Source organism: Harpegnathos saltator, unplaced genomic scaffold (assembly GCF_003227715.2).
Source record: "Harpegnathos saltator strain DR-91 unplaced genomic scaffold, Hsal_v8.6 scaffold384, whole genome shotgun sequence".
Classification (NCBI taxonomy): domain Eukaryota; kingdom Metazoa; phylum Arthropoda; class Insecta; order Hymenoptera; family Formicidae; genus Harpegnathos; species Harpegnathos saltator.
This window is the reverse complement of record NW_020230188.1, coordinates 1,629,850-1,650,503: the sequence shown is the minus strand read 5'-3', so window position 1 is coordinate 1,650,503 and position 20,654 is coordinate 1,629,850. Positions and strand designations below refer to the sequence as shown.

Below are 20,654 nucleotides of genomic sequence, written 5' to 3'. Positions count from 1 at the left end.
TTCATGGCTGTGGTTCCCGTTTCAAGCCTCACTTCTCCTCCTTCATCCCCGTTAAGCAAATAATGAGATTAGTTGGAAAGACCCACAGGGAAGTCCAAATGAGGGAGTGTGTTGTTACATACACAGATATGTACACACGTACGTACGCGTAATGGTATCACAGTGTGCACAGATGTGTACACAACCTACACAAGAAGCGGTCAAAGATCATGACTCGTGAGTTATATCGTTAATTAAGAGGATAATCGTATATAATGCGAAATTGCGCCTCGTAGCATCAGTAGTCAAAGTGGCGTTTAGCGTGTCAAAATGTTCGTCGCAACGTCAACATCAGCGGTGTTCATCGCGGCGGCCTACTTGACGCTCCTCATCCCGGAGACCGCAGCCAGTAATATATTAATTATATTAACCGCGTTAACATGTTACGGGCCTCGTACCGCGAATATTATCTCACGTCGAGATAGCCGGAATATCGCGGTGACCGTCGTCAGTTCTCCACGTAAGCGCGAACATTTTGCGTTAACACGTATTAATCGTTCTCGAGTTACATCGCACGCATAAGAGAATTTATTCATGCTTCCGTCATTTCTACGATGTTGTGTGACCTTGACACGCATTGTCTCAATAGCGTCGCTATTTTGTATTCGATCACAAGGTTATCACTCCGAATCATTCCGCGAAATGTTGATAAATGACTTTCCTCTGACATTTCTATCGCCGATGTTTTCTTCATCAGCCGTTATTTCGCAATTGCTCAGCCATATCACTAATCGCCGATGGCTGATTAAGCGCCAATATTACAGTGGTCTCAGTCTATTCGCTTGTCATGCGATTAAAATGTATTCATCGACGCAATAAGTTTTTGCAAAGTACAAGGTGGCGTTTAATGATCAACAAAGTCTCTCTCGTATAATCGCTAATTACTCAATTACAGTTAATATATTTACATCCCGAGACAATCTTCGAAGTGTGCGATATGATAATTATAATTTTTTAAACGATCGCGGAAGCGAGAAATATTTTCACTCTTCTACTTCTGTAAACACGCTCTCGGTTTTATTTTCCCCTGTTAAAAGTGGAAGTTGTAATAATATATTTCAATGGCTTCTTATACGCGAGTTTCGTAGCCTTATAATCCTTGGTTCTTAAGGACCGAGCTCGTCATATCGACCCTGTAACATAAATTGCCAGATAATATGAATGATTTTGTTTCCATGAAAGACCAACAAAATTCAAAACGGCGTGTGAGTTTATAAATCTCCGCCTTTTCGTCTTTCGTCGGTTCGAAGATACACGTATATCGAAAATATACATGCCGGCAACTGCGCTTAACGTTCGAGGTATCAATTAATATTCTGATTTATGTTTATGATGATCAAATCAATTATAGGTGTTTCGAATAAGTATGATATTAAATCTGTCAACTTATAAATTTGACATCACGCGTGAGTTCTTATATGCTAAATGAAGTCATTAATTATCATTTAAATCTTCCGACGCCCGATATCGTTAAGAGGACTATCTTATTTTTTCAGCTGCTCCGACGATCATCTCGAGAGCGCAATGGGGCGCCAGAGCACCCAAGCACCAAGCTGCCAATCTCGCGAGAAAACCAGCGCCTTACGTTGTCCTTCATCATTCGACCGGCAATGGCTGCGTGACTCAAGCCATATGCCAGCTGAAAGTGAGAGAATTCCAGGTGAATCGCTGCGAGAAAACAAATAAGCATTCGCAGAATAACGAGCTCATAGCTTTCGATTCACCGATGCCCAAAAGAGAACTAGTCAAAGTAGAACTATTTGTTTCTTGTCTTCTTCCTCTTTTATCAAAACAGGACAATCTTCCATCCTAAGCTCAGTTTGCTCCTTTCTTCTGGTTTCTTGCTTGTGGAATAACAAATATGACGACAACTCTCGTATGTATCATATACACCCGCATAATCGTCGAATCTTGTGTGTTTCAAGAACTATCACATGAATAGCAAAAAGTGGTCCGACGTCGGCTATAATTTCATAGTCGGCGAAGACGGCAACATCTACGAAGGCCGCGGCTGGGGCAAGCAAGGCGCTCACTCCAAGCCCTTCAATAACAAGAGCATCGGGATATGCATCATTGGCGATTACACCAGTGAGTTACACCAGTGAGAAAGAATATGAAGTCTATCCCATCGTTATATTTTTTAATGAATTCTTCAACTCGATGTAGACCGAACACCAAACTCAGCTGCGGTTCAAGCTGTCGACAGTCTGATCGCTTATGGCGTGTCCAGCGGCGAAATAAAGAATGACTACAAGCTGCTTGGCCACCGGCAAACCTGGCAGACTAATTGTCCTGGAAACAGTCTTTACACCATGATGCAATCGTGGCCTCATTGGGCGGCGGCTGCTTAGTAAACATAATTTTTTACATCGATACGTTCCAATCAGCCGTGATCGGGACGATCAGGTCGTAAGCTACGATTGCTTTTGTAATTTTATATTTATGTGTCATTGGTTACTGAATCTGTCACACATATCCGAAGAGATATAAGTCGAGCCGTTTTTGTTTATTTATTGTAATCTGTATAAAGTAGCACATGTAATAATTTAACGATATTATTAAAATGAGGTCGTCGATCGAAGACACGCGATGTTTCCTCGTGGCAGTCACACGTAGATAGTCACGAGGCCGTTGACGTAGGTATCGTAAGTGTCTTCCTCGGTCCTGACGCAAATTTCTAGGCTCGAGAAATCAGGTGTCACGTCATCCTTCCCGTAATCAACCTGGTCCCTCACCTGGAACAGATTCAAATTCTCTGAAACCTTCCCGCCGTCAAGAGTTTCGTCAAAAATCGCTTCGATGAGTTTTTTACATCTTCGAGGGTACAGCTCAACGCAAACAAGAGCCAGCGCTGTTCGATACAACGAAGGAAACATGTACTTTTGCATTCAGTTCGAGCGTCTTTTTCATAGTAAAGTAAATTGGATGTTTTTTATACAGCAATTTTTTATACAGCAAGCTAAATTTATTCTTAAAGCAAATATGACGTGAGCTCTGGAGAGAATACCCCGAAAAAACCGTGGCAGCGAACGCCTCAACGAGCGCGATGATTATGCACCTCGAATGGAATCCACCTGCCGAATCGCTCGTTCATCTTCTCTATACACACTTTCGTCCCATAGGGAATACCGGATTTGAGATTACCGGCGACGGTGACGTAACGATTGCGGCCGTCCAAGTAATCCTGAAATATGTCTCCGAGTTGAACGCAGCCGACGAGGTAATTCTCACGGATTATTCTCAAACCTGAAGAGTGTTCAGTTTTTCGCCCCTCTCGTCCAGATGATTGCGTTTGTCGTCTGTTCCGAACACGGGATAATACGCGGTGAGGGATGCATTGTGGTGAGCGCGCCCTGAACACTTCAGGTTCGTTCTATTCAAGCTGTCATCTGAGAGATCGTGACAACGTTAAGCAAGCACTCGAGCGAGGTTGAGCGCGTGTAAAATCTAATCGCTATAAGCGAGACTACTGAGTCCTCACAAATCCGCACGCCGTAACCACAACGAAGTACAGATTTAACCTTTTGCACTCGGAATGCTAACACGGCTGGTACGAACGTTTATTCCGGCAACTCGGAATGCCAGGTGTGCTGACACGAAAATATTTAAAGAAGGAAAGCAATAAAACAATAAAATGCGGCGACAACATTAAGGGAAATAAAGATCCTTTTTTGCAGTTTTTCTAGGAAACTTTAGAAATAATATTTATAATTATCGAATCGGTGGAAGGAAATGTGGAAATATTCTTCGAGGGTTGCAAAGGGTTAAGCTGGAAAGCCGACCAGGATACCACCGTAAATTCGAGTAAACACCGTAAATGCTTGAGAGGCGGATAGAAGTAACGGTAAATCCAATCATACTTAAGCACACTTAAATAACGAGAACTTAAACGGGAGAACTTAAAAATGCTGCTCACCGCTCGCGAAGGCCACGGAGAACAGGAAGAAGGCGAAAATCAGCATGGACATTTTGGACTTCGCGGTTGGTCGGCGATTCGTGACAATCTTGTGACAATGGATATTCTGATCGTTGAACGACCGAGCGACCGCTTTAAAGCCGAGCGATCTTTATACAATGACGATCGGAATTCGCTAACGTTTGACAATTCGCTCGCGCACGTGCGATACCTCCAGCTGACGAGAGAGCAATCAAGATCACCGCAAGCGTCACACACAAGCGCGATGGATCGTCCTACTTTTGAAAATTGTCATCGCGTGATCGATTGTGTCGCGTACACGCGCATTGAGAGAGAAAAGATGCTCAATCTGCGAATCACAATCACTTTCAGCATCGGTTATATCCGTCGGCTGTTTTGACAAAAAAACAAAGCAAAGCAACGATTTGCTATGTAAGATTGCTATCAATTTAACGGTATTTACGTCGCAAGAGTGGATTTCCCGTCAGTAAGTATTTTAGCGTAATTAGTCGCAAATAACGCGTTGTTTCCTCAGCGAAGCGATAATGCGAAGCATGCTTCTTGAGCAATGCGTGATCCCGATATACCTGTTTCACGTTTAAGCACACTTGAGCGACATCGATTATTTGATTACTCATTTATTAACGACGTGTATCCGCGAGTCCGTGCAATGCCACGCAAGAAATGGATTCTCACGGTGGTAGCTCGCAGAATTGCTCCACGTATTTATTATTCACACGTCCTACGTCACGGCTTTTTACGCTTTTCGGAAAAAATATGTTATTAAATATATGTATCAATTATACGCGCGGAAGTCTCTCTCTCTCTCTCTCTCTCTCTCTCTCTCTCTCTCTCTCTCTCTCCACAAAAGATACACTGAGGCAAGTCGCTAATAACTTTTACGCGAGCCTCCGAACGGCTCGTTCGAGTCCAGCTAGGCGATTAGAAAACTTCATTACCGCCTCCATAGAGTGGCGACACAGTGTGACTTTCTGACCTATAGCTCTCGTAAATAATACAGAAGCTCGCTGAATAGGACACGTGGAAAAGTACGCGTCGTCAGTCTTACGAGACGTCTCGGAGCGACTTGTACTCGGCTGTACTCCACCTCGGGGCTAAAAAGTATTTGGAACGAGTACAATGAATCAGAGTGACACTTTCGATGGTAGCGAGTTACTCGACGCTCTGTGAACGCAGGGGATGAGAATGGGGATTCTCGTTAAACAATACGAGGCGACGCATTCGTGTTGATCTGCGATATCGCCAGGGCGACACTTCACGTTATTCCACGACTCGACTTCCTGCTGAACACTCGCGCGGGCTTTCGCCCGAACAGGTACTCAACTCTCGTAATCTCAGGTGATAGATACGCGAACGATACTTGCTACGTCGCATGTAATATGTCTCCGGTGCACGTTTTCAAATCGTTTGTTCACTCGAGATCCGCGCGCGCGCGCGAGAGAGATGCTCGGTGTGTTCACGATTACGATTGCTCATTTACAGCGCGATAATTGCAGCCTGTGAGGGCACTTTTCCGTCACGTGATTCTCAACTCTCTGCACATCGCACTTTTGCTTCTGCGTATCGCGACGATAAAATCGGCCGGCGAAGAGCGCACACGCGACGCCGAGATACCTATGAGCTACAGCATGATCGATGTGTCATTGCTCCGTACCCACTAACATCGATTCCTAGGCCGCGATGCAACAAACAAATAAAAGCAACTACGACGAGTTTGCCGGAGGCGAGGAGGCGTCGAATTGGGACGAGACGAAAAGAAGAGTCGTCGATAATCGTCTCGAGCCCATTACACTGGGTCAGGGTTATCGCGACAAACCGATGGCGCCGATGAGCGGAAGATAAGGTCGTCCCTTAACGAAATTATCCGTCGGAAAAGAATCGACCCACCGCGCGTTATATCCGTATCAAACCGCGCTCGATCGGACGGAAAAACACAAACTCGCCCCGCGACGAGTTCCAGTTTATCAAACCGGGCCGCTCTTTCTAATACTCCCTTCAGGGCTCGACCTATCCACCCTCTCCCTCCCGCCAGGCAATTTATCGTTGCGACCGTAACGCGCGGTTTCCCGCGGTTATTGACGCAAAGACAGAGAGAGAGAGAGAGAGAGTGAGAGAGGGTGAGGAGGGGGAGAGGAAAGAAGATAAACACGCGCAGTGGCGCATCGCTTATTCCATTTCAAAGAGTCGATCGAACGCGCGGCGCGATTCCCGCCCACGAGGATGAACTTCTGCCGGAGGAAATCGCAACCGTCCCGGCATCGGCATGAATTCTTCATCGATGCCGGATCACTTATTTATCAGCCGGCTTCGGGCTGGACGCTGCGGTCCCACGTGAAAATCCGAGAGAGCCGGCTGGGCAGCGACGACCGGACCTCGCAGGTGGCGTCTCGACGGCTCCGTCGAGCCAACGCGCTTCATTCGACGCGCAACGCTTCCTCGTGTCACACGTCGTCGTCGACGTCGCCGACGTGTACGCTTCGCAGACGCGCCTCCCGCGACCTGCGTATGATAGCGTTCGTTCTCAGGCGCGAATGTCGTCTCTAAAGTCGAGTCGTGAATCCGAGCCGAGCCAGGTACCACTTTTCTTTCTTCGATTCGCACGCTGCGAGCAGCACAGCACGCCGGCCAAAGCACCCACCGGATTCATTTGGATCCGCTTTTCTGCATTATTCATTAGACAGATAGCGAAAAGCGCTTCATTTCGTTTCTTTCTTAGCGAAACGCGAAGCGTATATAACCTTTGTTCGTGCTTCTTTACGCCTTAACGCTAGAGGAGTTTTCTCCGAAAACTCCGAAAATTTTGCACTCTGGGCCAAACAGACATATTTGATCTCATAATTATGCTCATATCTGACGTCGTTGATATTTTTTGTTGCGCCAGCCGAGAAATATTAACAACTATTTGCATATAAAGTGACAGTCGCGCTGCTTGCTGAGAGGAATCGATATTATTATTCATTCTTTTTATTCCCCCAGTTCTTTCCTTCGCGATTCGACTTCTTTCCTTTGAAATCCAATTATGAATCATAAATATCATTAGTCACTTTATTTCGAAAGTCTTATTTTATCTCCATTTTGAAATTCTCTCCTTCGAAACCCAATTATGAATTATAAATATCATTAGTCATTTTATTTTTGAAGTCTTCGTCGCCCGTCCTCGAGCTATCTCGAACTCGTAACATTTGTTCTTGCCAAATAGCCGTCTCACACTCACAAACACACTGGTCTGGTTTAACAGGAACCCGCGTTCGCGAGACTTAGCGTTCGTGTTTGCATTTGCAATTGAGATCGAAAGAGCTTATTCACGGTTTCTGTTTGCTGCCTCGCTTGTCTGCTTGGACTTGAAAATTAAACATGTATGTTACACATCGAGCGTTTTTCCAAGACTTCCCCATAGTTATTTAATACGCATATCAACACGCTTTAATAACAGTGACACGTGGAATCCGCGCTGTTAAAAACTCCGCACGGAAGCTCCACTCGTTATCTTCCTACTCGCCGTCGCGAGTATCATTATCACGAATTCATTTGTACTTTAAACATTTTTACATTCAGCACCATACTGCCGACGAAAAAAAAAGACTTTGCAACGAGTTTTGCAACGCATTCGAACAGGGGAATTTCTCGTCTCGTATGTGACGATAATTATTGAAAGAGAAACTCTCTTGACCTCAGAAGGTCTGAATTGCAAGAGAGCCTTCCCGACTTGCTGACAAATTTTCCCACTGGACTCCGAACGCGTTCTGAAATTCATACGGGGTACGACATGCGTCCGCGTGTCTTAAACGACGGAAGCGCGTGTGTACGAAGATCGCTGAATGTTTCGCAAAAACAAAAAGTACGTAACGCGACGCGATAACGCCGCGCGGTACATTTGCATTCCGCCGTACGAACGCAGAAACGGGGAATTCACCGGGAGTCCGCGCAAGAGGAAAAATCAAGGATCCGCGCAGCGTGTTCCGGATTAATCGTGCACGCGCCGATTATATGTCATTTAAGCGAGTGATCTAACACGTGCGATAACGCGTCGTGCATATCAACGGAATTGCAATTATAAATCGCCGTGGCCGACCGACCTGCGATTAAATAATCGTTTAACGCTCGCGGTTTCTTCCGCGGTCGTTTTTATCGTCAACCGCAGCGGTAATTACCGAAGCCGCATCGCGCAATGCGATCATATTTTCCGCGTTACGGCGAGCACAGCGGCTCTCGCGCGCTGATCAGGAAACCCGACTGGACGTAAATTTCAATCGAACCGTCGCATCCCCCAAAGCTGAGGCAGACTTTACGGCTAAACGCGAAACCCGGAAGCTCTCGTGGTTACCCGCCGTCTGAACTTTCGGCTAATCCCAATGTTTCGCGTGATCGCGTAAATGTCGCTATTACATCGCAACCCTTCAATCGCCCGCATGACCGACCATGAATATGCGAGTGAAAATACGTCCGGACACTGTAGAACACGCTGTAACGCTCGAATCGATAACGGTGGAATCGGGGAAATACCTATACCTGCGAAATCTGTCTGTTGGCTCCTTATAGATTGTAAAACACATATTGAGTTCTTACGTAACGCTGTCGTTCCCAGCGGCGAACACGCTCGCGCGTTTCGTGCTGCGAAGCGCGTAACTCTTCGGTTTGTCTTACGCGAACGGAATGAAACTAAATTAGAACAGAAAGAGAGGAAGAGAGAATGCGAGAAGGAGAGGGAGGAATTAATCAAATTACACTAAAAGAACAGCAAATTTGGCTGAAAAAATCGGAGCGGTTGCATGGCTTCGTGCAACTCTGAAATCAAGTTCGTTTAACCTCGAATTGTTCAACCGAAGTTCCACTTGGCTTGCTATGCAAGCCGATTTTTCTTTTTTCTTTTCATACGATACACCTTCGAAACATCTCCACTGGCCCTCTAGCCCCATCCCTCTGACCCCTCTTTCGGACCCATGTGCTTTCCGTTGCAGAGGCTCAAATGACCTCGTCAGCGGTCAAGACCTGGTTGCACCGTGGCGAGCTCGAGAGACTCGAGAATGTAGTGTTGGAGGGTCGAGGTGCGTGCTTATTGGGCGAACACTCGCAGGACCTTCGAACTCGTGTCTTCCTGAAGGGACTCCCGAACTACTTGGTAAGAAGATTCCCTCCCTCGCTTCTTGGTGCTTGGGCGCTTCTTCAAGATTCGACTGACGACACGTTCTGTGCGTTTCAGACGAAGATCGCTCAAGTGCACGACGCTGTGGAGCGCTGCTCATTAGCGGAGACGCAGCGGATCATAGCCGAGGAGTCGAAGAAGAAGTTGGCCATCGCCAAGGACTCTTGCGGCACCCCCTTGATACACAAGGCGGTCTACTACGATCAAGCCGACATCGTCGCATGGCTCGTAGAGAACTACCCCATCACGCCGCAGCAGAAAGATAAGGTGGGTGTCGCGCATTCCTGGCTCGCGAGATCGCCATCGAAGGACACGCGAGGAACTTCATTTCGCGACGTGTGCTCGAACAGTCCCAGCTAATCGCCGCGATATCAATTTCGATGATTACAGGATCGATAATCGAGCTACTACTCTCGTGGAAGCGAGAAGTCGAGAAATTAGTTTCACGGAGTCCTCCTCGCGAGTCGCGCTGTTTGCGCAACATAATGTCTCTCTAATTGCTTTAATTTAGCCGACTCCTAATGGACGCGAGTGTCGATCGATTATCCCCGTGGCGATTCGCTCACGAGCGATCTACTTTCGCGAAAACGGAATCGCGCCGCAGCGCGAACGTGAAGATCCTCCTGCGAAATCAACGTTTCGCGGGGAGGAGGAATACCGAATAATCGAGCGGTTTCTTTCCGTCGCGCTAATCGCGTGACGCCGATAATAACCAAGTGTAAACCACCTGTTCTGCCCTCGTAGACATTAGCTCGCACGCGGGCGTCCGCACGCACCGCTCGAAGGCGCGGCCGACCCTCGGCGTATATCAGCCCTAGCGAGCATCCATGACTCCGCACTTCCCCCGCGGATAGCCGGCGAACACGCGAGAAAGAGAAAACGCGCTCGCCTGTCGAATCGAATAATTAGACGGTCAGGCGACGACAATCGAATAATCTGACTGTCGAGATCACCCTCGTACTGTCCAGGAGGGGAGGACAGCTCTGCACTATTGCGCCGCGTGCAAGGACTCCAACGCGATCTGGGATCTTCTTCTCGAAGGCGGATGTGACGCCAGCGTTTGCGACAAAAGGGGGAATCCGGCGGCCTATTACTTGGAACACAGCGCGGAAATTGAATTGCCAGAAGTGGAGATCATGTCCCGTCGGAGGAAAAGTACCGGAAAGGATTGTGAGTATGGCCTCTCTCTCTCTCTCTCTCTCTCTCTCTCTCTCTCAGGTCACTCCAGAATGAGAATAGGAGGAAAAACGCAAGAATAAGGAGGAGCCTGACGACTGGCGTATCGAGAGAGCTACATTCGACGATTACAGTTTCCCTTTTTTCTCTCTCTTATTCCTCGATACGTCGACGTGATATTAATCAAGTCAAATTAAAGGGTTCATTTATCCTGTCAAAAGAACATATACGTGATTTTCTCTTCTTCGGAAGAGCCGTAAGAAAAATGCAACGAGATGTGAACTCTTACAAATCGGAACCTCTTACAGCAAGTTGAAATCTTGCTCGAGAAATAAACCCGGGAACTAAAATCGAGACAACTGGAAGTGCAACGACACTCTCTATTTCCACGCAATATTATCTACCATTAAAGAAAGAAGGGCTGCGACAAGCGAGGTGTTTTCACAAGGTTTATACGAGGCCATTCGTATAAACCCGCACGACACATTGTACGTTTCACGTCCTACACATGCTTTTAAATATTACATGAACCGCTGAATCATTAGAAAAAAAAATTCGTGGAAACTTCGCACGTGCGAGTCGCGCGGCGCGTTATAGCGAATTCGTTCATATTTCCTACATCCGCGGCTATAGATTCTCAGTTTCTCTCTCTCTCTCTCTCTCTCTCTCTCTCCCTCTCTCTCTCTTATACCCCACACATTCGTTTCTAATGACCGTGAAAAATCGATAGCACATAAATTCGTAAGGCAAGGCTAACCGCGGCGCTCGATACGACGACGCGATCGAAACGCGAAGAATTACCGCCCACCCGACGGGGTGGCACAAATTATGTAGCGCCTAAACGAAAGAGGAAATTGCCCGGTCGCACACGACGATACAACGACGTGCGTCGGACTTTTCGTTTTTAACGCGCCCTCAAATATTATTGCTCATGCATATCGCGTCGCGAGTCGAGTCGGGACATACACGAGCTGCGTCTGGCGCGCGACATGTAAATGGCAAACGGGTGAACCGACAAGCAACAGCGACATGGCACGAGGAATTAACTGTTCCACGTGGAAACGGTATTTCCGCCTGAACACAGACGTAATTAGGTCGCAGTAGATCGACCGATCTTCAACGAGTAAGAAAGACCGGGTTCTAATTTCGTCGGCGATAAGAACCCATTCTATCCGTTCTCTTCGATCGCGCACGCCGGCAATTCCTTTTGAGAATTGCTAGCCGAAGCTATTTCCTGTAAACATATATCCCGTCGATCGTCTTCGTGCCTCCATGCGCGAGACATGCATGGAGAAGATTCGCCGAATCGCTCGCGCAAGATCGATCGTATGCGGGGCATGTGTACGAGTCGCTCTGACAAATTAAATTAAAATTAATTTCCCGCGCGCGTCGAGTAATCAGCGAATTATAGCGCGATGACGCCGCGTTTTATCTTGCACCGTAAAAGCGCGATTCGCCGCAAACCTCGCGACGCGCGATTCCAGTCAACCCGCCGCGGCGCAATTAAAGTCTCAACGGCGACCCGTCGTCGCGCGCGATGATCGATCGCCATGGATGGTTATTGTTTTCGAGCATCCGTCCGAAGGAAGTCTCGCGTGAGCGCGGCGTTTCGCAAACGAGATCGCGGCCGTAATAATTCATCGCGCGATACGGACGCGCCGCGTCGGCCAAAAGGCCGCAAACAGACCGTGCGCGAGGAGTTTCTTTCAGCTCAGAATAACGCAATGTCTATATGCAGCGTAGAACGCGAAGGCAACGCGAAGTGTGTCAGTAATCAGCAACTCGGACTTCCTCCGGATGCGACGGGGACTCGCTCGCTGCCTCCTGGAAAATTTATTAACCGGCGATCGGGCGCGTCTTCAGGACGTTGTGAAATATTAAGGCGGGTAGTCGTGCACGTAACTATTACCGTAACTATTACCGAACGCTATGCTTCGATACGTCGAATCGTGCCCGTCAAGTCGGACACGTTCGACTAAAATAGATATGCCCCTGCATGTGCATTACATGCCTGCGCAAGGCTGTCGAATATTTTGTTATTGTTAGCCTTGTTTCTTTTGCGGATAATAACGGGATACACGCCACACCGTTAAATCGAAGCGTCTGCCGTGAAGCGTCCGCGTTATGAATGACAGGCTCGGTGTCGTATCAGCTCGAGTCGAGTCGAACGAACTGACTTTCAGGGTTGTGTATTTCAGGGCGGGTCGAGCGCTCTCAGCATATTTCGCTCCTCTCTTTCCCTTTTCTTATTTTGATTCCGATTTGAATTTCTACCTTTCCTGTGCGACTCTGAGTCTAAGCTGCATTTTGCTGATCTTCTTTCTTCCTAGCCAGCACTTTCGAGCAATTGCGGAGTAAATGTAACGTCCTTTGAGCTGAGAAATTTCCATGCGATTCCTACAACATTTTGCGCGTCTTGATGCATGAAAAGTTGAGCTGCTTCCTCATTTGCGTTCTTAAAGGGTGTTTTACAAGGTGCTGCTCTTATCGCTTTGAGCAAACTTCTTGATTCGCCAGAGAATTTGCTGATATAAACTTCCCCTATTTTTAACGTCTAAAATTTAGAATTCGCTGGTAAAAATCTTCTAGACGCTAGCGGGTAAAAATCGAGCGCCCGGAAGAATTGTAAAGACTGTCAAAGCGAATAAAAGCAGCATCGTGTAAATTACCCTCAGAGTCCTCGGCCGAATTTCGTGTCTAAATGCGCGAGCGTGACGCTAACGATATACAATGACCTTTCGCGCAGATCTCGACTGCAAGCCTTCCAATATCAGGATATGGATACACAACAGGGACATCGGGAAATTGCAGCAAGTACTGTGGGAGGGACACGGGGCGAAATTGCGGTGCGAGACCAGCAACAGTCCTCGAATCAGAAAATTCCTGGAGGCCGTGCCCTTCATCATGGTACGTTGGCGTAGTAGAATAGAATCATTCTTCGCCGCATGCGAGCGACCGATTCTTCTTTGCTTTCATAAATTTTGGAACCATCATGTTTTGATTTATTTACATGCTGTTTGTACGTACCGCAAAGAGGCTATTCTCCATGAACAAAAAATAAATGAATAAATTCCGGCCGATATTTTCAGGGCACAATAAAGGACATTCACACGGCGACCATCAACAACGATTTGGATGGCCTGAAGAAAAAACTGGAGGAACCCGTTTCGCCGGTCGTCCTGGGAGGCAAGGACTGCAACGGCTTGAACGCATTGCACAAGGTAGGATCTCTCGTGATATAATTGCTCCATATAAATGGAAATTACCGAGAAATAAATTTCACTCTTATCGCGAGAAGGCCGCCGGCTTGGGGCATGCGGACATCGCGCGTGAGATCCTCGAGAGGTATCCTACGGCGGTGGCGACTCAGGACAGCGAGGGGAAAACTCCGCTGCATTACGCGGCTGCGCTCAAGGACGACGGCGCCATGTACGACCTGCTGACGGAGCACGGGGCCGACGAGAGTAAATTGGATAATGTGAGTAACTTTCGCGTTATCCGCGAGAGAAGAATCAGGATTCGATCGCGACCTGATAACGTTTCGCATGTCTTACTGGAAAATCAGAGGCAAAAGGCGCCAGCCTTCTACAAGAACCGGCCTTCGGACGTGGACCTGACGAACCTGTCGGTGATACCGGATGCGCCTCGTGTCTCCGGCAGCGCCTACCCCAAAAACTGGGACTGGAGGATCCTGGAGGCGAACCAGCCTCTCAGCCGGGGGATGAAGAAGGTAATCAGCAGCAGCAGCGACATCGACAGCGCCTTCGGTAGCGCCGAGTCCACGACCAAAGATTCGGACGCCTCGAGCGAGGTACTTTTTCTCGTCGTTGCTTACGTTAAGACGCTCCTCGAAACTCGTCGATCGTTGCTCCGATCATTGTCAATTCCTTTAACACGCATCGTGTAATGTGGTACATCGCGCGAGAGCGCGTTACTAAATAATAGAGATATGCGAACTATTCGAATTCGAGTCGAATCTAAATGTAATTCGATTCGAAACCGAACCCCTATGATTCGAATTCGAATAGGAATCAAATACATTATCGTTTGCGTGCATCAGCTACAAAACAGGCCATCTGGGCCTGTATGTTTGAACCCTTAACTTGTAATTAACTTAACTTATAATTAATAACTTAATTATAAATTATTTTAATTATTTAAATATATATTTTACTTTAAGATGATATTACAACATTAATATTCCCTTTCATATTAAAATCTTCCATCATTATTTGCATGTTTAATAGTCATGTTAAATTTTTTAACGATTCGACTCGATTTCATTCGATTCGATTCGAATTCGAATTTAAAAAATGAGATTCGACTCGACGTAAAAATTCTTGATTCGCACATCTCTACTAAATAATTACTTGGCGTATCCACATCGCGTAAAATAATATCCTGGATGAGAGACGTGTGAGTAATAACGTAGGTGGCCTCGGTCTGAATGAGTAATTTGAAACGAGCAATTGAAAACCGAAGATTGGTATTCTTTTTCCTCGACACGTGAAACCTCCGTATGCGGTCTCGCCTCCATGATACTAAGGTTCACACGGGGGGTTTCACGGAACAGGTGAAAAGAGCGGACGACGAGCAGCCGCAGAACGAGGATGAGGAGGAGGAAGAGGAGGGGGAGGAGGCTGAGACTCCAAACGGAGGCATAGAGGAGGAGGAGGAGGAGAAGGAAGCGCAGAATGAAGGAGATGATGAGGCTAACAACGGCGATGAGAAGCAAGAAGAGGAGGGGGCGGAGGAGGGTCCGAACGATGAAGAAGCGAACGCGGAGGAGGAGGAGAAAGAGGAGCAGCAGGAGGAGGAGCAGGAGGAAACAAAAGCGGACGATTCCGAGGAGAAGGCATCCTCGGACGATGACGTAGTGATCGGACCAGTCGCGGAGCCGGAGAAAGATGAAGAGGATGCGGCCGAGGAATCCCCGAAGATCGAGGAAATCGCTGACGGCGAAAAAAACGATGAGGAGAGAAACGATCCTAGCACCGGCGACTCCGGCGTCGATGACCCTGCGCAGGACGAGGAGCAGGTATGATCTCGATCGTGTTGTCCGCTACGATCGTCACGACGCGCTGCGTCTTCTTCGGCAGGAGGACCAAAAAGCGATTCGACGTTTCGTCGCCCTCTCGTTGATTGGATTTTATTCACCGACCGTACGCAAATCGGCATTAAATAACATTAACGTACAATATATAAGGCTGTTGATATTTTCCACTTGCGCACATTTAAGATTTAACCATCACAATGACAGACTTCGGCTTTGACACAATGTTTCTGCTCTTCTTTGGATAATCGTCTATAACTATAAACCAGTAACGCGTGCTATAAAAAAAGAATTGTAACAACTTACTCGTGTGTGACGCGTTAAAGCTATTTTTGCCGGTTTGCATACACCTCAGCTGCATACACATTGAAATTTAACTGTTTGCCTTCTCAGCTGCTATATGTGTGTGTGTGTGTGTGTGTGTGTGTATGTGTATATGTATATATATTTAAATCGAACGTCCGGCATAGTCGGAGGTCGACTATCGACGGAACGCACAGCCGGGATCTCTCAATCTGTTCCCTCCGCCTAGATCGTTAGATAGGAAATGACATAATTATTGTATTATGCACAATGTAATGACAATTGCATACAATAATAATGCTGTTTGAACGAAGAAAAAGCTCGCCGTCTATTTATTTTGACGAAACGACGCTGAGATTCTTCGCGTTCTTCCGCCGGTGGCGGATATTAATTCATAAAGCGTGCCCCCGTTGTCGACGAACCTTTCCTCTCTGTCTGCGGACGTCACTTATGAGTACATATACGTTGTCGTACGTGGTGTGTACAGGCGCGGCAGGGGACGATCGATTCGCATGTAGGATTCCCAGACGCGATTAATATCTGCTATCGATCGCTACGTACCGCTCACTGCCGTGCGCATGATTTTGTACCTAGACATGACAGCAGGTCGTCGGAGAGCACGAGGAGTCCGCCGAGGTGGAACTCGACGAGGGTAGCATGGCCCGTGATCCGGAAGTGGACAACCTGCTGGCGAACGGTAACATGGAACAACTAGCGGCTCTAGTTCTCAACGGCGAAGGCCGGCGATTAGTCGGGCGACAATCCGGAAATCCGGAACTCCAAGCGTTCATCGACAATGTGCCGGCTTACATGGTACGTACATTGCTGTCACGTTGTTATACATTCAAACGTGTGCCTCTGTATGCGTGTGTAATATGTATTATATACGAAAGCGCCTCGAAGCAGCCTTTCGCCGAGACAATACTTCCCGCAACTCGCTAAGAAATTCTAAGCAGGAGAGTTTGCAACGTTGATATGAACTAGTTGATATGAAAAGGAGCCCAATAATTAGGACCGACAATATTCGATAAATTGAGTAAAAATAAAATTAAAATTTTCTCCTCGTTGGAGGTTTCCGTATAGGTCTGTTAACGATTCTCACGATGGGAAAAATCCGAGGGTCTCAAAATAATCATTGATTACATAAAGATATATTTGTAATTTTTTTATAAATGTTAGAAATACACGCACAAAATAATATATCCTTCCTCGCTCACACAGGGGAAGATCCACGCGGTGCACATGGCGGCGCGAGAAGGGAATCTCCGCGATTTGCAAAGCGCACTGGATCGCCGCAAATTCGCGGTGGCGCGGGACGAGTCGTCACCCCATGGCGCGACACCGTTGCACGTGGCGGTTGTGTTCGGCAATACAGCTGTCATCAGGTACTCAGCGTGGTACTCGATACTTCATTCCCAACTGCGCACTTGTACTCTTTCCTCTCGCGCTTGTCGTCCCACGCTCGGCGAAGGCTTACTTTTGCGAAGCCGATAAGACGCTTGAAGCCGCTTCCGAAGACGATCGACCAACCGCGAGGAAGCAAGTCTGTTCAATAATATAGACTGTGTATATCTGTTTAACTATTACAAGCCGATCGCCCCGCAGATATTGGCTCATAATTTATCCCGATCACGCGGCGATAAACCTTCCTTACGAGTGACAGGCTATAAGGCTCCATGCACCATCAGACTCACCGTCGTCCCATTGAATATTTCATACGTGAATATTTCATACGATTCAGGTACTTGGCAGGGAGGTTTCCAGAAACCGCCCACGCGATCGATCTCGACGGACGTACTCCGTTGCATTACGCTGCGACGCTCGCTGACAACGGTCATTATTACAATCTTCTGCTGCACCTGGGAGCTAACCCTCTAGTGCAGGACAACGTAAGTACTTCGTATCGTTTCCTTACGTCTTTTGCCTGCAAATGGTTCAAAGTCGAAAGCGACCTCAAAGACTATGATCTCTTCGTCAATAAATTGATACGGAACGAAATTTCGCTCTCGTTTGTTTCTTCCTCGTCATCAACGGTGAGAAAGTCACGAGTCAATTAAGATACGCGCGAATTCTCGAGCGAAGCGCCCCGGCAATTTCCGCCGACCGCTAATTTCCCACGGACGAGCGCAGAGCGTCCACGAAGTGTATCTTTTGTATTATCTTTTGTCACGTAGTTCGGACATAAGGCGGATTATTACAAGCAAAATCAAAGCGACCTGTCGCACAAAACGATTCTGCGCGATTTCGGGGCCAGCGAGCGGCTCGCCGACGAAATGCTGATGGACAAAGGTATTTCTTGATTTGAGGCATTCTTTTGAGCACTGATCGATAAACATGTGAACAGTTCTACGAGGAGTCGTCGTCCGCCGTCGGGCACTCGATCCCCGCGATCCTTCGTGTCACACACTCTCCTCGTGTATTCGTGTGATCAGGGGTAGTTCTTTATATTATAGTCACAGTAAGAGTCGAAGGTCCCCGTGAAATCACCAGATACGTCGCACAAGACTCGGCACTAACGTCCCCTCTCCCTGTGTCTCCCCTCACGATTTTTCGTCAAATGTATTTCCATCACCCTCCTTCCCCCCAACCCCTCACTTACGTGCGCGTCCCACACATTTATAACTCATTAATGCGATTATTTTGTGATATCCAGTTTCGCTCGGGACCAATTTAAACAAGCGTAGTCAGGTCGTCCCCCAAACGTCGTCGCGTAAGGATCCCAATACTCGAGATGTACTCGTTGAGCGCACCCACACGGATTCACACAACACACACACACACACATACACACACCCGAGTGCTGATCCCCTTTGACTTGACTTTCTTGTTTTGTGAACTGATTTCGCTTCGCTCGATCACTTGACGTGACACAGCACATAATCGATCCCCCCACAAACATGTCGAATAGCAAGGGAAAGTAAAGGAAAACATGATACGTCCAGAGAAAAGTAGGATAAAGTCGCCCCTCCCCTCACACTCTCTCCTTCCCCTCGAGCGGCCTGATTCTCAGCACTCACACGCTTCGACAAACCGTCACCATCCCTCCGTGAATCTCTTTGCTCACTCTTTCGCTCCCCCATCAACCCATCCCACCCCGACAACACCGATGGTAACTCGGCTGTTCTGTTGCCACCGCCGCCCGTTGCTGCTGACCCGGACGAGCCCCGAACAGTGCCCGGAGGTGACGTCTACTCCGCCCGGCGGGACGTGAGCGAGCCGGAGACACTGGCCATTCTGGAACGGTGTTTCCGTTTGCTGGCGAGTAACCGCCGGTCGTCCGTACCGAAGACTTCGTCGAACACCGGTACATTAGTCGGCCGTTGCCTGAAGCGGCCGGTATTCGATCTGATCAAGCACCGTGTGACTCGCATGGACCACAATCTCTTTGACGTGATCTGGCCGGCGATGAAAAGGTACGGTAACGTCACGGCCAACGGCAGCAAGGCCGGCAGCGCGCGTTCGAACATCAGCTACTCGGACGAAGACCACGGTTACGGCGTGGTAGCGCCCGACTTTGAGAGCTACGTCGTCTTCACCGAGTTCTTCGACCCCTTCATCCGGGAGCTGCACTGCGTCACCGCGAGCGGTGACCTACCCGACCATCCGCCGCCGCGTTTCTTCAACAACGACGACGAAGGGGACGAGGAGGCGCCGCCGGACGAGGCGACGCTCGCGTCGATCGAGCAGCACGACCTCGACCCGATCGCCAAGTTCATTCAGGCCGGTGTCATCGAGTGCGCACGAAACCTCGTCAACTACACTCTACCGTTGACCTTGACGGTCAACCAGCTGGAGGAAGTCGAACGGGAGATTACGAATCAGTTCATGAGCCCGGAGATCAGCGCCATGATGGCGGAGGGTAGTAGCGAGGACGAAGCTGGCACGTATTTCACCCTCAACGAGATCTTGGAACAACCCAGCCGTATACGAGCGCAACTGGCGGCGGCCGGTCTGCTCTTGCCGATCACGGAGTACGACGTGAGCGACGATCGACGTCTCCACGGTAAGCACTGGCCTTACGGGCGAGGTGTCTACGTCACCACCGCCGGCGACCTCGCCGCGTGGGTCAACATCCAGGACCATCTGCGCGTTGTCTGCCGCACCAACGAGAACCGACCGGGCCTGATGGGTCGTGCCTACGTCAGGGTGGCCAAGCTGATGATGATACTCGATCGGAAGCTGAATTTCAAGCGCGACTGCAAGCTGGGTTTCTTAACCGCGCGCCCTCATGCCCTCGGTAACACTTTGAGGTTCTGCTTGGTCGTGAGGTTCCCGGAGCTCTCCAAGACACCCGACAATCTCCGGCACCTCTGCGTGGTGCGCGGTCTCAGTGTACGCGACACCGCCAAGAAGGACATGGTGAGGATCGGCAATCAGCAGTCATTGGCCATCGCCGAGCTGCAGACCCTGCAGGACTTCTCCAGAGCGGTTCACAATATCATCACCCTGGAGAAGGAACTGTCGTTGAACAACTCGATGAAGATCGCTACCCTCATCGCTGGTATATTTCGCAAACGGGCAAATGCGTCGAGGGGTCTGAAGGCGTAAAAAGCTCGACGGTCATGGTGGTAAAAAGAAAAAAAACAAAAAAAAAAGACAATAATAATTAGGTCCTGAGCTCTTGAAGACGATTCGTCGAAAATAATTCGTCCGCTCAACGTCCATCCCGAAAAAAAAAAAAAAATAGTCGCCTTTCTTCAACGTACTCTGAATAATTAACGTAATGTGGAAGGTACTTGTGTGGAAGAACCGTCCGCCTTTCTGAGAAATCTTACACGAGACGATCTCACACCGAGGCGCAAAAACACGGACTTGTTCATCGTTCGTCGAAGATCTAGATAGCGAATCGAGATCCTGATTATCAATCAGACAACCCACCGAGGATGCTCGACTTTCATTAAGACTCAACTCTCGACTCATCTCTAGATAATATTTCGTATATACACAACCGATATACACACACACCGATGATCGTCGAGATCGCCTTCGAGAGCATCCATTCT

The 20,654-nt window shown here is 48.2% G+C and overlaps 3 protein-coding genes across 4 annotated transcripts; 2 read left to right on the top strand and 1 right to left on the bottom strand.

The window, feature by feature from the left end:
- The first annotated feature begins 269 nt into the window (after nt 1–269).
- On the top strand, nt 270–2,620 carry Pgrp-s2 (peptidoglycan recognition protein S2). Of its 2 annotated transcripts, none has more exons than XM_011145528.3 (4): nt 270–388; nt 1,536–1,699; nt 1,965–2,127; nt 2,206–2,620. In XM_011145528.3, the coding sequence occupies exons 1-4, from the start codon at nt 310–312 to the stop codon at nt 2,388–2,390; spliced, it is 591 nt and encodes a 196-aa protein (XP_011143830.1). In that variant the 5' UTR covers nt 270–309; the 3' UTR covers nt 2,391–2,620. The 2 variants fall into 2 exon arrangements, with proteins under 2 accessions (XP_011143830.1, XP_011143831.1); XM_011145529.3 differs by lacking the exon at nt 270–388 and adding an exon at nt 1,221–1,340.
- LOC105185774 (uncharacterized) lies at nt 2,610–4,469 on the bottom strand. The gene is made up of 4 exons (XM_011145530.3): nt 3,956–4,469; nt 3,286–3,428; nt 3,098–3,223; nt 2,610–2,774 (listed from the first exon to the last, which is right to left on the bottom strand). Exons 1-4 carry the CDS (start codon nt 4,005–4,007, stop codon nt 2,646–2,648), a joined length of 450 nt encoding a protein of 149 aa, XP_011143832.1. The 5' UTR covers nt 4,008–4,469; the 3' UTR covers nt 2,610–2,645.
- A 441-nt stretch (nt 4,470–4,910) lies between these two features.
- On the top strand, nt 4,911–20,516 carry LOC105185779 (uncharacterized). The gene is made up of 14 exons (XM_019842618.2): nt 4,911–5,291; nt 8,935–9,095; nt 9,177–9,386; nt 10,088–10,289; nt 13,042–13,202; nt 13,385–13,516; nt 13,594–13,773; nt 13,861–14,106; nt 14,842–15,333; nt 16,255–16,464; nt 16,873–17,036; nt 17,393–17,540; nt 17,826–17,940; nt 18,824–20,516. Exons 2-14 carry the CDS (start codon nt 8,943–8,945, stop codon nt 20,197–20,199), a joined length of 3,789 nt encoding a protein of 1,262 aa, XP_019698177.1. The 5' UTR covers nt 4,911–5,291; nt 8,935–8,942; the 3' UTR covers nt 20,200–20,516.
- The last annotated feature ends 138 nt before the right edge of the window (nt 20,517–20,654 follow it).